The 17,336-nt window shown below is 36.1% G+C and overlaps 1 protein-coding gene across 1 annotated transcript; it reads left to right on the top strand.

Annotated features, from left to right (window-relative positions):
- The first annotated feature begins 62 nt into the window (after window positions 1–62).
- On the top strand, window positions 63–17,213 carry kdsr (3-ketodihydrosphingosine reductase). Its single transcript, XM_051138382.1, has 10 exons — window positions 63–493; window positions 1,303–1,392; window positions 1,912–1,968; window positions 3,718–3,783; window positions 3,882–3,977; window positions 7,989–8,180; window positions 8,269–8,352; window positions 9,471–9,554; window positions 10,466–10,567; window positions 13,099–17,213. Exons 1-10 carry the CDS (start codon window positions 305–307, stop codon window positions 13,216–13,218), a joined length of 1,080 nt encoding a protein of 359 aa, XP_050994339.1. The 5' UTR covers window positions 63–304; the 3' UTR covers window positions 13,219–17,213.
- Window positions 17,214–17,336: the final 123 nt, after the last annotated feature.

Raw genomic sequence — 17,336 nt, 5'->3', positions numbered from 1 at the left:
CGTTCTAACGCTGTCAGCGGAGGTTTAGTAAAACTACAACTCCCATAATTCCACCGCTCAAACCCGTTCAAAGTGCTTAGATTCTGTTTTGGTTTATGTAGTGAACGGAAAGAGTTAGCTTTTGCAGTCTCACGACTTAAACTTCGTATTTAATTTACCGCACAAGCCTCTAACACATTCCTGAATAATAAAAGAGCACAAACGGCTCGTCCGAAGGCCTGTTATCTTCTGTCCGTGAGACGGGGGAGTGCCTGGATTTGGACATTTAGCTTGTGAGCTAACGTCAGCAGCATCAGGTTGACCCATGTCCTCTGAGGAGGCTCTCGGCTCCGCGCTCTCACACTGGCTGTCCTTTAACTCCTGGTGGCTGCTCCTGCCTTTCATTATGCTCCTGGTAGTGGCTGCTTTCATCGTGGCCTTCGTGCTGCTGCTGTACATGATATCCCCGTTAATAAGCCCAAAACCTCTCAAACTGAACGGGGCCCATGTGGTGGTAAGTTTTCTGTCATATAAATGAGTTTTTTAGATCTTGTAACATCAGAAACAACTAAGCTAAGAAGAAACGAATGTTATCAGGTGGTTGTCAATAGATCATGTTGTTCATCTATCGACAGTAGCATTGAACTGTCATTGTTGCTGCTTATTCATTAAGTGATTTTACAGTGTGAAATGATACTAGAGAATATGAAATAAAGATGTGATCACTGATAATTATTCATTATGTCACTTCGATTACGCTTCAGTGCGGATGTGTATTTTACTTAATCAACTGCTGAAACGATTTGTTATTACTTTAGATTGTAAATGCGCATTAAATTCATGTTAAAGGTCATTTTTCACTGGAGGCCACATAAGTGTAATTGTACTGGTTATGCAACCATCTGTTCCAGGGCAGTGGACTTTTTCACTGCATGTTTTTGCATTTGCTAGGGTTCATAGTTTATCAAGCTCTAGTTGCATGTGAACAGCAACTGTTAAACTGTATACAAATAGGCAATGTATATCTGTTTGATGATTTCATAGGATATTTTGCCAAAATCGATTTCTCAGTTGAAAATATGAACTGGATTTGATCAGCAACCTGACTGTTGCACTCTGTAACTTCTACATCAGAACAGATGCACATTCAGTGGCACCTGCAGTGTAGATAATTGCTTATTTTCATTTGTTGGCTTGTCTGGTGCATTTACCTGGTGAGTTTGTTTGCACTCTCTCTCTCAATGCTGTCTGCATATTTTAGTAAAAGATATGCACCATGACTTGATTGTTTTGTAATAAATCTGAACGCCTCTCCATCATCAGGTGACCGGAGGCAGCAGTGGGATTGGGAAGTGTATTGCCATGGAATGCTACAAACATGGTGCCTTCATCACTCTGGTGGCACGAGATGAGGTCTGTCATATGCATGTCACTGGCTATCATCAGTCAGTTACTGTATACACTAGAATTCAAAAGTTTGAGGTCTCTGATGTTTAACAGGGCTGCCTTTATTTGAACAAAAATACAGTAAGAACGGTAATATTTTGAAATATAACTGCAATTTAAAATTGTTTTCTAATGTAATATATTTTCTGATGTCAGTTACTCCTGTGATGCAAAGCAGAATTTTTTAGCGTCTACTCCAGTCTTCAGTGTCACATGATCCTTCATAAATTATTCTAATTTGAGTTAGTGCTCATAATAATTATTAGTGTTGAAAACAGTTGTGCTGCTTAATATTTTTGCGGAATATGTGATATGTTTTTCAGAATGTTTGGACAAAAAGAAAGTAAAATAACGGTTTATTAGAAATTAAAACATTTTGTAACATTATAAATGTCACATTTTATCAATGTAATGTGTTCTTAATGAATAAAATTATTAATTTCTTTTAGTTATTAAATATTTGTTGTTGTACATATTTCTCTACAGCACAAACTGGTTCAAGCCAAGAAGGAAGTGGAGAAATGTGCCATAAATGATAAGCAAGTATGTATTTCTTATATTTGTATGTATGCATTTATGTATCTTTAAATCTACAGTTGCAATCAATATTATTCAACCCATTTGACCTGCAAGACATTTTGCTGCAAAGAACAAAATTTTGTGAAAACAAGTCATCAGAGAAAGTTTATTAATAAACAGAATTTTAAATCTGGAAACTGAACAGGCCACTCGAGAACATTGTATGACTGATCCCTGAACCAAGCATAAGTAGATTTAGATGATTGTCCTGCAGAAAAGTCCACTGATCATCAGCTTCAGTCTTTGCACCAAAGGCATCTCAGTTCTTGCCAAAATGGCCTGATACTCTGATAATCTGTGATGTCGTTCATACAGTCATGATTTCCACTTCCTGCAACAGTAAAACACCCCCATAACAGGACTGGTCCTCCTCAATGTTTGCCTGTGGAGATGGTGTTCTGTTGTTTATAAGTTTTGCCTTTTTTGCACCAGACATACTGCTGATCCATAGGTCCAAAAAGCTCCAGTTTGGTCACATCACTCCATAAAACATTCTTCCAGAACTCCACAGGTCAAGTCAGCATTTACAGTAATGTTCTTCTTGGTCAAGAGTGGCATTCGGCAAGATGCCCCAACATGAAAGCCTCATCTAATGCTCTGCATTGAAATGTTTGTCCACCTTTCATTGAGTCATCCTGAAAGTCTTTGTCTGTACATTGCAGGTTTTTCCTCAGTATTTTATGATATTGTTCACACTTTAACGAAGGAATAAGGCTGCCAGCTGTGTCTCTAGGAACTTTCATGTTTTGGAAGTCTTCATATAGCCTTAGACTTTCTAAAATAATAAAAATGTCTTCTCTATAGCTTTTGTGAGAGCTCTGTTGACTTTGTCATATTAACTATTCGAAGTACTACTTCAGCACATGCATGGGCTAACTGTGTATATGTGTAACAGCTCAAGCTAATTCTGTTTTCTGATAGAGTTTATAAAGGTTTAATTGTGTTTTAAGACAGTTTTGTTCCCCACCATACAAAAAAGTGACTAAAAAAACAGCAATGCTGAATAGGGGTTGAATAATTATGACATATCTGTGTTATTAAAAAAAATCTAGAACTCAAAAATATTACATTATATATTGACAGTATCACTTTTAATATGTGACCCTGGACCACAAAACAATCTTATGTTGCACGGGTATATTTGTAGCAATAGCCAAAATACATTGTATGGGTCAAATTTATCGATTTTTCTTTTATGCCAAGAATCGTTAGGATATTAAGTAAAGATCATGTTCCATGAAGATATTTTGTAAATGTTTTACCGTAAATATATCAAAACTTAATTTTTGATTAGTAATTTGCATCGCTATGAACCTTTCTTTGGACAACTTTAAAAGCGATTTTCTCAATATTTAGATTTTTTGGCACCATCACATTCCAGATTTTCAAATAGTTGTATCTCGGCCAAATATAGTCCTATTCTGACAATGGAAAGCTTATTTATTCAGCTTTCAGATGTTGTTTAAATCTCGATTTTGAGAAATTTACACTTATGACTGGTTTTGTGGTCCATGGTCACATATGGCAGTAGTCTGTTATAGATGCAATTTTTATGAAGTCCTGGATCTTCAGAAAAACTTTCTGTTTGTACTGCAGTCTCTGGGTGGTTTGAATAATTTTGATTGCAACTGTTTGTATATCATTTTTTGGTCATTGCACTCAAAATTAACTCATGCCCATGCTGCTTCTGATTATTGTTATTATCACCTCTAGGTGGTGCTTTGCATTTCTGTTGATGTGTCAAAAGACTACAACCAGGTGGAGAGCGTCATAAAACAAGTATGTATATATTCTGGTTATTGTTTTGAAATGTTACCTGTTATTAATTATTTCTTCAGATGAGATGAGGTTGCTGTGTGTTTGTGTTTGCTATACAGGCTCAAGAGAAGCTGGGTCCAGTGGACATGCTGGTGAATTGTGCTGGGACGTCTATATCTGCAAAGTTCGAGGAAGTTGAAGTGGACCGCTTCAAGGTAAGAAAACATATTATAGACACTTGGGTGGATACTTTTGAGTTGCTAATAAAGTGCTGTGTCCTAAACCGCTCCATATGGTGTGCTATATCGGCAGTCAGCCATTTTGTAGTGATGTCCCACAATATACCCACAATTGTAGTTTATACCCACAATTCAGTTTGATTTTGAGTGCACATCCCATGTACACTCGCTAAAGCATTATTTCCCGAAATCCTGACAAGCTGGACTGACAAACTGGAAGAGAGGGTGCTCTAGAGAGCAGAAACACGCAAGTTTGAATGAAAGATGCAGATTGCAGTGCTCTTCTTTCTATTTTTAACATTTATTTCATGGTTGTTAGATCATGCCTTCATGCCAGAAATATCAGATCCAGCCTCGGACGCCAGATCCTGTCAGAAAATATCCGTTTTGTGTGGTAACAGAACAGCTAGTCAGCGAAGTTGTCTAATACTTAAAACCTGTTAACAGGAAGTCTTGTCTGGTACCCAAAACTGTATTAACCGTCTTCTATCAGCCAAGAAGTTGACTGAGAAAAGCCAGAGAAGAGCAGAAGCCGGAGATGAAGTAGTGTTATACCAAAGTGTTTCACAACAACATCCCATAAGACCTTAAATTTCTATAAACATTCCCTCTTGCTCTTATTCATGAAGACAAACAGCCCTTGAAACCACACATCATAATACTAAACAACAATGGAAAGATAATATAAAAACTATAATACAATATAAATGACTAAGTTAATGTAGTTAGTATATACAGTCAAACCAAAATTTAGTCAAGCACCTTCAACATTTCTCACATTATCACAGTTTATTTGCTGTAGTTTAGAAAATGGTAATAAATAGTAAAAAGGTCTCATTAGCAATTAAAGCAAAACATGGTCAGGTCAAAGTGTCTGAATAATTTTTATCATCAATTTTACTGGTAGTCCACTGTATTAAGAATTTGTGGGTATATTATGTCACAGTTTACTTTATTTTGCCACCCTCACTTACATAAATTACCTATAGTGCCCTGCACCCACTACTAAAAAATGTATCTGGTGTCTGAATATTTTTTGTTTGACTGTATATGGCTTAAATGATTACATGATTAAATGGAATAATAAAATGATACATTATTGTAAATTACAAATAAATTTAGAGAAAGAAAAGAAAAAGTAAAACAACACGTTCTCTTGAAGCAAAACACACAGGTTGCATTTGAGGAGCTTTTATATTTTTGTTAATCATTACTGGATTAAAACACTAAAATGTAGAAAGACAATATTATATAGATTAATTAATTCAAATTATATGCCAAAATTAAAATATTGTTTTTGAGCATCAACTTAACATATGTTTTATTAACAGCCAAGTGTGTTACTAAATCATTTATGAGGTGTAAATGATCTTTTAGTGGATAGTTTAGAAGTATTCACTGATCACCTGCATGTAACACATTAACTTTAATGTATTCATAACGGTTGCCTTAGGGTGCTATGCATCTATGTCATCTATTATCTGAGAGCAAAACGCTGCTCGGGAGAGACGGTAAAAATAATAAATGCGTAGAATGATGTACACCAAAAATTGTTTATTCTTGTTGACTGTATTATTTATTTAATGATTATGAACACAAATTAAGTATTTATAGACCAAATTAATATTTATTTTATTATTATTCCATGGTCTGTCAGAATACTAGATACTGATTGGCTGGCAGGTATGCAGTAAAACCATTTAATGCACAGGTAGTTCCAAGTCAGTTTAATCACCGTTCTATATTAATGCGCTGCTTTAATTGATGCACACAAACACACACAGAGACAAAGAGAGAGAAAGAGAGTGGTTAGAGATCGCATTATGCTGCTTACATACATAAACTTGTTGTCAACGCTTCCCCGCAAATTTTATTAATAAAATAGCCTTGATACTAGATCGCTACATTATATTCCTCAGCAACGAGGTAGTAAAATTGCCATTTTTTTAATGAATTAGTTGTTTGTAGAGAGAGATGCGCAGACTCTCTCTCGATCGATAATTATTTGAAATAAATGCTATAATTCATTCAAATAAATGTGATCTTACTGCACTATTTAATCTCTGTGTCTGATTAGAAGCGGGCAGAATGCAAGAGTTAACAAGCTGTAGCTGCAAAAAAAAAAAAAGTAATACTAGTTTTAAAGGAGAAGTCTACTTCCAAAACAACAATTTACAGATAATTTACTCACCCCCTTGTCATCCAAGATGTTCATGTCTTTCTGTCTTCAGTCATAAAGAAATTATGGTTTTTGAAGAAAACATTTCAGGATTTTTCTTCATATAATGGACTTCAATTGTGCCCCCAATTTTGAACTTCCGAAATGTTTAAATGCAGCTTCAAAGGGCTGTGAATGATCCCAGCCGAGGAAGATCCCCTTATCTGGAGAAATGATCGGTAATTTTTTTCGAAAAATAAAAAATTGTGTACTTTTTAAGCACAAAAGCTCGTGTAGCACGGGCTCTCGATTGCACGTCTATGGGTCGTTCTTGAACGATTCGTTCATTTTGAACGAATCTTCAGTGTGACTCGCGAAGAACAAGTCATCTCGGGGAGTGATTCGTTCAGTCGCGCATGCGCAACATCCTATTAGGTTCTGTACTGGTATTAATTCACCTGTTTTGAGTCTTCGGGCTTTTCGAGTCGTTCGTTCATCTTATGGGGTTGTCACGTGACGCTGATTTTGCTAAAATTAACGAAATGACTTGAAAAAAGATTTGTTCATTTTGCTGAACGAGACTCAAAGGTCAGAGTCGGTAAAATGATCCGAACTTCCCATCACTACTACGAATCAAGTCTAAGTTCATCATCAGTGTACTCTGGCTCAAAAAGGTAGAGTATGGCGAAAAACTCCATCTGATTTTCTCCTGCAACTTCAGAATCGTCCGACACGTTGTACCTTTTTGTTTGTAAACAGTGTTTGACTTACTTGCACTTTCTTAGTCTTTGCGCGTTCGCTTTGTAAACACTGGGTCTGTATGTAAACACTTCCGCCTATGTTCAGCGTGACCTTTCGACATGATTCAATAGTACGTCGTGAACGCGCATGCCAGAACCTGTGCTACACAAGCTTTTTTGCTTAAAGTATACAAATTTTTATTTTTCGAAAAAAATGACAGATTGTTTCGCTAGATAAGACCCTTCTTCCTCAGATGGGATCATTTAGAGTCCTTTGAAGCTGCATTTAAACTACATTTCGGAAGTTCAAATTTGGGGGCACAATTGAAGTCTATTATATGAAGAAAAATCCTGAAATGTTTTCCTCAAAAACCATAATTTCTTTATGACTGAAGACAGAAAGACATGAACATTGTCGGACAAGGGGGGTGAGTAAATTAATTGTAAATTGTTGTTTTGGAAGTGGACTTCTCCTTAAACTTGTACATACTTGGCAAATGACATGAAAAAAGCAGGATAATCAATGGCTTGCCATGCATTAAAGGATTTTAAATGTACTTCGCTTTGCGTCGAGTGGTTTTACGCCTTCACGTCGTGCATTTAAAATCCTTTAATGCAGAGGAAACCGTTAATTATCCCTTATATATACCATATGAAACCAGAAAGCTGGCATAGAGGTATGTTTTATTACAATATAAGTTAATAAATGTTATTTTTACTAAATACATGTATGATAAAAGTACATAAGTGATGAAGCTGTTTCTGCGATGCAAAATGTACACATCGCTAATTTTAATTTTGTTTACTCCTTGCTAATATAGTGTACTCAACTGCAATACTCTATACTGGAATAGGTGAATGAGTAAAGAAATGAAAGAGTGAGCAATTTTGGACACTGCACAGGTCTTTTTTGTAGTAGATTTCAGGTTACAGGCTGGTGAGATTAATCAAGTAAACTCAGGAAAGTGGATCTCAAGTCAGAGTTGATAAAGACTGCCCTAGAAACAACTCTGAATACCCTGACAATTCCTCTAGCATTATGATGAAAATACATCTGTTCCTGAGGAATTGTGTGCTCTCTTTTAACAGAAAATGATGGAGGTGAACTATCTGGGCAGTGTTTACCCCACCCGGGCAGTGATCACTACTATGAAGGAAAGGCGGATGGGACGCATCATGTTTGTGTCATCACAGGCAGGGCAGATCGGCCTCTTTGGCTACACGGCCTACTCACCGTCCAAATTCGCCCTGCGTGGTCTGGCTGAGGCCTTGCAGATGGAGGTGTGTGCACTCATGATGCTCACTCAGTATCTGTCACATGGCAGTTCGTTGAAACTTTGATTTTAATTTAGCTTCTGATCTTTCTTAGATGAAGCCCTATAATATCTACGTAACTGTGGCGTATCCTCCAGACACTGACACTCCAGGTTTTGCAGAAGAGAATAAGACCAAGGTGAGATAATAGATGCTTTTTTCCTTAATAGAATTAGTCTCTGAATATTAAATACCTGAAATGTTAGAATAGAACATTAATATTAATAGAATATTTAAACGTGAGGGATTTCTAATAATGCAGGTCTGTGCTCTGTTGAATGCTAATATTGGGTGGCTTTTTGTCCCTGCAAAAAGCAATAACGGGTAAAACATTTAGCTAATACTTTATTTTAAGGACCAATTCTCACTGTTAACTAGTTGGTTATTAGTGTGCACATTACTAGCATATTGGCTGTTTATTAGTACTTATAAAGCACATATTAATGCCTTATTCTGCGTAACTATATTTTAGATCCCTTAATCTGACCTTGTTAATAAGCAGCAAATTAGGTGTTTATTGAGGGAAAACTCCTATTTAACAGTTAGTTAACAGTGAGAATTGATCTCCAGGGCTCTAGACTAACTTTTTGCACTGGTTGCACTGGTGTGCCTAACTTTTTTTCTTAGGTGCACCAGCACAAAAGTTAGGTGCGCCCAAATTTTCAACCGCATCGCATTTAATCGCCATTTACAATTATTTTAATTACTTTAATTACTTTTAATTAATAAACTTTTCGAACAGGCAAACAGACACACACACAACTGAAATTGCTTGCCTGATGAAAAATTAAAACGGGTTCACCTTTTAGAAAATGTAGTTAATATTTGCGTCATTATTGATTTATCTCATCCACCCGCGATTAACCTGCAAATAATCAGAATGCATTTTTTTTATTACCTGACCCACCCGACCCGCGGATTATCCGCAGCACGCGCGGATATAACCGCCATCCGCACATCACTAATTGCCGGCCATGGTCTTCCCACACTCCCTTCACTATCTCTGATTGGTTTAGACCACGATATGGGCCTAATGTGTGTCTGTTGGACCACAGTGGCAGAGATTTTTATTTTTTTATTTTTTAATTTTTTTGCCCTCGAACGGCTGGTCACACCAGTGCGACCTCAGATTTTTTTAGTCGCACTATTGAGAAATTAGGTCGCACTCTAGAGCCCTGATCTCCAAACTAAAGTGTAACCAACATTTTTTGTCCTGCCTGTGTTTTATTTTTCTGGTTTTGACTTTCTCTTTGGCAGCCTCTGGAGACTAAGTTAATTTCAGAAACGTCTGGAGTCTGTCAGCCTGAGCAAGTAGCAAAAATTGTGGTGAAGGATGCAGTGGTAAGTATGGATTGGTTTCATCCAACAATAGTCGACTAGTCAGCTGTTAGCTTTTAATAATGTGCCTTTATACCCCTGTTTTCTGTTTTTCACTCTGTCCAGCCGTCCTTTAAATTGATAATTTAGCCAAAATGTAAATGCTGATCATTTCCTCACCCTCATGTTGGTCTAAATGTGTATGACCTTCTTTCTTCTGCATGTGAAACACAAAAGATATTTTGAGAAATATTTCTGTATATATTTGGGTTTTGACACAAATTTCACATTTCGATACAATCCGAAATCGGATCCGAAATTTCCACATACGGATATGATCGGAACTCAACGCAGCACCATACTACTCTCCGTTGGAATTGAATGACTTCCGGTCTGTCGCTTGTCATTTGTCGGAGATAGTGGAAAGGCGGCTTCTGGAAGGACATGATTAGTTCACGTGTGCTACGCGCTGACGCGTCTGTTGATTGAGGATCTCAAGCAATCTGCCACTCCACATTAAACAGCGCCAAAGTGGCATTTATTGTTAGAATACAATGGACAGAATTTGAAATCTTTGAAGACTTTGTTTCATAACTGGATATTCCATCCATTAACTGAAAACAGGCTAGACTAATATTGTTTCGTAAAAATGAGAATCGATTAAAATCGAGACATCGATACTTTTTAACCAGCCCTAATATTTGTATATAACGGTCTTCAAAGTACCTTAATTTTGGGTGAATTATACCTTCTTCTCCAGTTGGTAACAGGACAAGCTGCATGACACACAACCATCTGCTCCTTAGTTGATTTAATTTAATAATTTAATTTTCCTTGAATTAGAGTCAAAAGATTTTATATGCATAATTTCATATAATATAAAATACTATAAGAGCTATTGTTGTTTTAAATATCTTGTTTCTGTTCGCTCACAGCAGGGAAATTTCACCAGCTCATTTGGACCCGATGGCTACATGCTGTCAGCACTGACCTGTGGGATGTCACCTGTTACCTCCATCACTGAGGGGCTGCAGCAGGTATGGCCCATTATCACAAAACACTAAGAGTCTGAATCTAGTGCAACAGTGTCATCATGTTTAACTCACTGACAATACCCTAGGAGATGGAAATAAGTGACTCCTCCCTTTCTGTGTAATTATTTCTGCATCATGTGCCTTTCATCATCCTGCTTAGCCTTTGTATCTTAGTAACATCATGTTTGCATTCAGCTTTCGTAGGGCTATTTGAGTCAATCACAGTCTTAGATATTCCCTTTGAAGATTTTAATGAGCCTCTTGACTTTTGCCCAGCTTTTTCCTGACTCAAAACTCTCTAAAAGCTGAGGAATAAACCTGTGAGATCAGCCAGATGGCATTTTTTTTTTTTTTTTTTTTTTTTTTTGCTTTGAATATCCACCTTCTTTTTCCTGTATGAGTGGGTGTGGCCATTTGTAAATTTTATAGGCCTGACTTCTGATCTCATCTGCATCTAGCTATTTTTAGCTGTACAAAACAGCTCGTTTTGCTGGTTGATATTGCAAATTGGTGTGTTTTACCATATTATTTGAATTATTATCTTAATTATGAACCCACTGGTTTGTAGCGCAAACAGTTTTACCGTTACTGCACGTTGTTATTCTTCTCGTTACTTTCCTATAGCGGATAATGAACCGTCCATAGGCTTATTTCTGCGTTGAAGAAAAAGGTGGTTAGTCACAGCAGATTTTAAAGGAAAATCAAATCAGCAGATTGTTTGTTAAATATTTGGGCTAATTTAATTATACGCTTTCCCTACCAATAACAATGTAGTACCAATGTCGTACCATTTATGTGAAGTTCATATTTTATCCAAGAATATTTGGAGAAAGTCTGCAGATTCAGTCTCTGGCTCGATTATTAGTAGTATTGCAGTGGTAAAGCTTTTATTACTTCTATTCCCATTCCTTATCTTGTTGACAAAATTATGTAGTTTCTAAATTAGTCCAGCTGTTTGATGTCATGGCAACTACCCACAGTCTGGATTCTGTGTAATCATAACCTAATAAATGTACAAAATCTCTTTTTTAAAAATAGCTGAGATAGATGGATAGATTGGTGGGGTGGTTGGACTGCTGGATAGATAGATAGATAGATAGATAGATAGATAGATAGATAGATAGATAGATAGATAGATAGATGGATAAACAGATGGATAGATGGTTGGAATATACAGGTATAGATTGATAGATAGAATATATAGGTATAGACAGATACGGTTGAAGTCAAAAGTTTACATACACCTTGCAGAATCTGCAAAATGTTCATTATTTTACCAAAATAAGAGGGATCATACAAAATGCATGGTATTTTTTATTTAGTACTGACCTGAATAAGATATTTAACATAAAAGACATTTACATATAGTCCACAAGAGAAAATATTAGTTGAATTTATAAAAATGACCACAGTTTACATACACTTGATTCTTAATACTGTGTTGTTACCTGAATGATCCACAGCTGTGTTTTTTTGTTTAGTGATAGTTGTTCAAGAGTCCCTTGTTTGTCCTGAACAGTTACACTGCCTGCTGTTCTTCAGAAAAATCCTTCACATCCCACAAATTCTTTGGTTTTTCAGCATTTTTGTGCATTTGAACCCTTTCCAACACTGAGGACAACTGAGGGACTCATATGCAACTATTACAGAAGGTTCAAATGCTCACTGATGCTTCAGAAGGAAAAACGTTGCATTAAGGTGAAAGGGGGGTGAAAACTTTTGAACAGAATAAAGATGTGCACATTTTTCTTATTTTGCTTAAATATCATGTTTTTTTTTTCATTTAGTACTGTCCTTCAGAAGCTACAGAAGATACTTACATGTTTCCCATAAGAGAAAATAAGTTAAATTTACCCTGATCTTCAAATTCAAAAGTTTTCACCCCTTCGGCTTTTAATGCATTGTGTTTCTTTCTCAAGCATCAATGTGTCAATGAGTGTTTGAGCCTTGTGTAATAGTTGCATATGAGTCCCTCAGTTGTCCTTATTGTGAAAAGATGGATCTCAAAATCATACAGTCATTGTTGGAAAGGTTTCAAATACACAAAAATGCTGGAAAACCAAAGAATTTGTGTGACCTGAAGGATTTTTCTGAAGAACAGCAGGCAGTTTAACTGTTTAGGACAAACAAGGGACTCATGAACAACTATCACTAAACAAAAAAACACAGCTGTGGATCATTCAGGTAACAACACAGCATTAAGAATCGAGCGTATGTAAACTTTTGAACAGGGTCATTTTTATAAATTAAAATAACTATTATTTTCTTTTGTGGACTATGTGTAAACATCTTTTATGTGAAATATCTTATTCATGTCAGTACTAAATAAAACATTATTTTGGTACAATAACAAACATTTTGCAGATTTTACAAGGTGTATGTAAACTTTTGACCTCAACTGTAGATAGATGGTTGGAATAAATATATAGTATTAAGAATCAAATATATAGATATAGATGGGAGATAAGACAGATAGATGATTAATTGATTTTCTGTGATGTGTTAAAATGGTCATATTATCTCACTCTGTCCAGATTGTGACAATGGGTCTGTTCCGCACCATTGCTCTCTTCTACCTGGGCAGCTTCGACAGCATCGTCCGCCGCTGCATGATCCAGAGAGAACAGTCCAAAGCAGCAGACAAGAGGGAGTAGCACCAGCATTCCCACCTCCATCAGCACCACTACATTCACACACACACATCACAGCACGCACCGCCCCGGCAGACGTGTTTAAATGCGTAGAAGAGGTCTACGCTAACAAAACACTGTTTCTGCTGTTATTTTTTTCAGTAGACCTGTAATAGGTGTCCAATCTTTCATGATGTCTTTCAGGACCCTGATCATTCCAGTGCATGCTGCATCAATATTTCAAGCTCTTTAAACAAAAAAACAAACAACTTTATTTGCATTTAAATGATTTACTCTTTGGCTCTCACTGCCTCTAGTACATTGTTTCAGAAGGTTTGTGGTCGTTCTCTAAACCCACACACACACACACACACAAACTACTAGTTCTTGTTCTAGCCTGTTGGCGTAATGTTATTTCAACACTAGAATTAATTTCAGTCAACTTTTATTTATATTGAGATGTTACCATATGCCGTATAGGTAAAAAAAAAAAAAATCTGTATAGGTGAAGAACAACTTCACTTCCTTATGTTACAATGAGATGAAGAACTGATGTTCTTCTGACTGGTCTGTGATGTTTGTAGTCAAGCACTGTATCTTCCTGCTTTTAGATTTCATAGTTTTAAGGTACGGACACAGGACGTCTGTGTTTTCGGATGAAACAGCCTGAGTCTGCCACTCTGCCTTATCTTCTTTGCTCTGTGTGGGGGTTTCTGAAGGAAATGTTTACCTTGTAAATGTGCGTGCGTGTGTGTGTATGTATATTTGTCTGCTTGTACGCATGCATTTAGGTGACCTCAGGGGCTTTTAAGAGTTCACTGAACTGAAGGATGGGTCAGGATAAGCCATTGTGGTGGTAAAGGCTCGCTGGCTCGAGTCACTGCACCTCTTTGCCAACAGGTGGAGCTGGAGATCCAAACGGATCAGGTGCAACCAGAGCAAAAGAGCTGATCTAGAATCAGTCTGAATAATCATAGTCGGATAGTTAGACGTCCACAACCCCAGTACTCTGTAGTATTGAAGGTGAATAAATGCGAGTGCATTGAGTGTTCACGCAGGCATTTCAAATACTGTAGATGTTGTGAAGCTTGATCAGATTTGTACACCAAAACAAGCAATATGGCTTCCACAAAGTGAAGTGAATTTCCTCGTGCTCTGCTCTGTCGTAACGTCAAATGGATGGGTCCAGCATATAAACTGTGTTTTCTGATTTAGGCCTTCCAAACTCGCCCCTTGTCCTTGTTGCAAGTCGTACCTTACTGACAACACAATAGCTAGAGAGAAAATGACACTTACTCATGCTGTTGTAATATTTGCCTTCCTCACTGTCACAAGTAATCACATGTGATGTGATCACACCCAAAGCGGATGTTTATGAGGAGTCCGTCTCTTTAATGCCTGAATGCACAGAAAAATGTCAATTTAAAGGGATAGTTTACTCAAAAATTAACATTCTGTTATTGTTTACTCACGCTAATGTTCTTCCAAGCCTGTAGGACTTTCTGTTTTCAGTAGAACACAAAAGGACAACTTTAGAGAAATGTTCATGCTGCTCCTTCCCTTACAGTAAAAGTGAAAAGTGACTTTAAATCTGCAAAAAGAACCGTAAAAGTGATCCATATGTGATGCATTTGTGGGAGAAACAGAGAAGTTTAATCCCCTTGAATGTATTGTACATGAGATTTGAGAGTTGTAGCATAGAAACAGTTTATTGTCAATGATTACTGATTTTGAATTTGGCTTCATATGGCTTGAAGACTTGAAATAAAATTGAGGTCAAAAGTTTACATACACCTTGCAGAATCTGCAAAATGTTAATTATTTTACCAAAATAAGAGTGTTATTTTTTTAATTTAGTACTGACCTGAATAAGATATTTCACATAAAAGATGGTTAAATATAGTCTAAAAGAGAAAATAATAGTTGAATTTATAAAAAACGACCTGGTTCGAAAGTGTACATATGCTTGATTCTTAATGCTGTGTTGTTACCTGAATGATCCATAGCTGTTTTTTAACCTTCAGGTCCCACAAATTCTTTGGTTTTTCAGCATTTTTGTGTATTTGAACCCTTTCCAACAATGACTGTATGCTTTTGAAATCAATCTTTTCACACTGAGGACAACTAAGGTACTCATATGCAACTATTACACAAAGTTCAAACACTCACTGATGCTCCAGAAAGAAAAACAAATCATTAAGAACGAGAGGGGTGAAAACTTTTAGAATTTGAAGGGTGAATTGAACCTATTTTGTCTTTTGGGAAAAATGTAAGTATCATCTGTAGCTTCTGAAGGGCAGTGCTAAATGGAAAAAAATATAATATTTAGGCAAAATAAGAAAAAGTCCACATCTCCATTCTGTTCAAAAGTTTTCACCCCTGGCTCGTAATGCCACATGAATGTTTCCTTCTGAAGCATCAGTGTTTGAACCTTCTGTAATAGTTGCATATCATAATCATACAGTCATTGTTGGAAAGGGTTCAAATAAACCCTTTTTGAATTTTTGGGAACTGAAGGATTTTTCTGAAGAACAGGTAAACTTGAACAGGTAATTTTTATAAATTTAACTGTTGTTTTCTCTTGTGGACTATATGTAAACGTCTTTTATGTGAAATATATTATTCAGGTCAGTACTAAATTAAAAAATACCATGCATTTTGTATGATCCCCTATTATTTTGGTGAAATAATTAAAATTTTGCAGATTCTTCAAGGTGTATGTAAACTTTTGACTTCAACTGTATAGTGTGCATGAGTCTTATGAACTACATTTATGGTGCATTGTTCTTTTTATGGAAAAGAGCAGTGTGAACATTTGGCTAAATTTCCCTTTTTGGTTCCACAGAAAAAAAGAAAGTCCTACAGTTTGGGATTTTTATTTTTGGTTAAAGTAACACTTTTATTCAATACTTTTTTATGCTGCTCTGTTTTCCCTAGAACGCACCTGCAAACTCATCACCATACCTTTTTTTTTTTTTTTTTAAATAAATCTTACTTTCATATGACACCTAATAGTGAGTATTAGCCCGTAATGTGAGGTTTGTCATTTTTATTTCTTGAAACTTCCATAGTTTGGATTGTAAAATGTTATTTTAGAGTTTAGGTTTCTCGTCACATTCGTGTTGCTAACTAATCAACATGTAGTTGTAGTCTAATATCAGATTTTTCAAAAATGATTTTGACTGCTAATTTCAATACATTTAAGAAGAAAAAAAAAAAACCTTTTGTCTTGAGTTTGCAGGTATACTAGAAACCCAATACAGTCAGGCACTACAGTCATGGAGGCCCATTTCCAAGCCTTAAGACATCCAAACACAGACCACTATAAAAGCTATAAGGGTTGATACCTCCACATCCAACTATGGCATAGATTGTGTATGGTTTACGTATTTGTTTCAGTATGAAAAAAGACATTGTTTTTGCTTGTTTGTGCATTATTTGCTATGGATATCTTTTACAAAAAAGCCCAAAATATGAAAATGAGAATGCATGAGTTGAAACGACGATGTTCTCATTTGATATTGGCTCAAGGCACGTCGTCCAGCACATAGTAGCTATAAGTTAGGTGCCGATATGTGTCGGACATACGATTCGGTCGTGCCCTCTTCCATAACACATGGACGTAGTCATTTGTTTAGTCGTTTAAGAAGCTAACAGTAGAGAAATTGTTTGAACTCCTTAAAGCTATGCAAATCAAGCCTGTGCTCACACTTCATTCAAAAACACACAAGAGGACACTTGCATTTTAGTTTTGTTTACCGTTTTCTGCTATAGTTCACTGTTTCATTGACTGAAGTTAAGATGTTTCTGAGAATAAGATATATAGTTTGAGTAACTTTTAAAAGAAAGACCAAGACCAACTTGCGTTCTGCTTAAATGTTTTATAAGTTTCTGTTTTCCTTGTTCATTTGTTGCCAAACTTGCATAAATTTCACCTTGTGTGCCATGGGAGAAAAAGAGGATGTTGTTGCTTTGTCTTATTTTCTTACATAATGAAATAAATAACTTTTGAAAGGTAATTCAGTGTCAGATTCTTTTAAAATAGTGTAAAAGTCCTGTTACTGTTTGTGGAATGGGGGGTATGTATATATTTCTATAAATAATAATAATAAATAAAAAAAAAAAAAAATAAAAATAAATAT

This window comes from Labeo rohita, chromosome 2 (assembly GCF_022985175.1).
Source record: "Labeo rohita strain BAU-BD-2019 chromosome 2, IGBB_LRoh.1.0, whole genome shotgun sequence".
NCBI classification, from domain to species: Eukaryota; Metazoa; Chordata; class Actinopteri; order Cypriniformes; family Cyprinidae; genus Labeo; species Labeo rohita.
This window is presented reverse-complemented; position numbering and strand designations above follow the sequence as displayed.

Bases quoted from the DNA above. Each gene is read 5' to 3' on its own strand.
- kdsr (XM_051138382.1), top strand. From the start codon at position 305: ATGTCCTCTGAGGAGGCTCTCGGCTCCGCGCTCTCACACTGGCTGTCC. The intron at 3,784-3,881 runs GTATGTATATAT...TTTGCTATACAG, and splicing joins TGGAGAGCGTCATAAAACAA to GCTCAAGAGAAGCTGGGTCC. The intron at 10,568-13,098 runs GTATGGCCCATT...CACTCTGTCCAG, and splicing joins TCACTGAGGGGCTGCAGCAG to ATTGTGACAATGGGTCTGTT.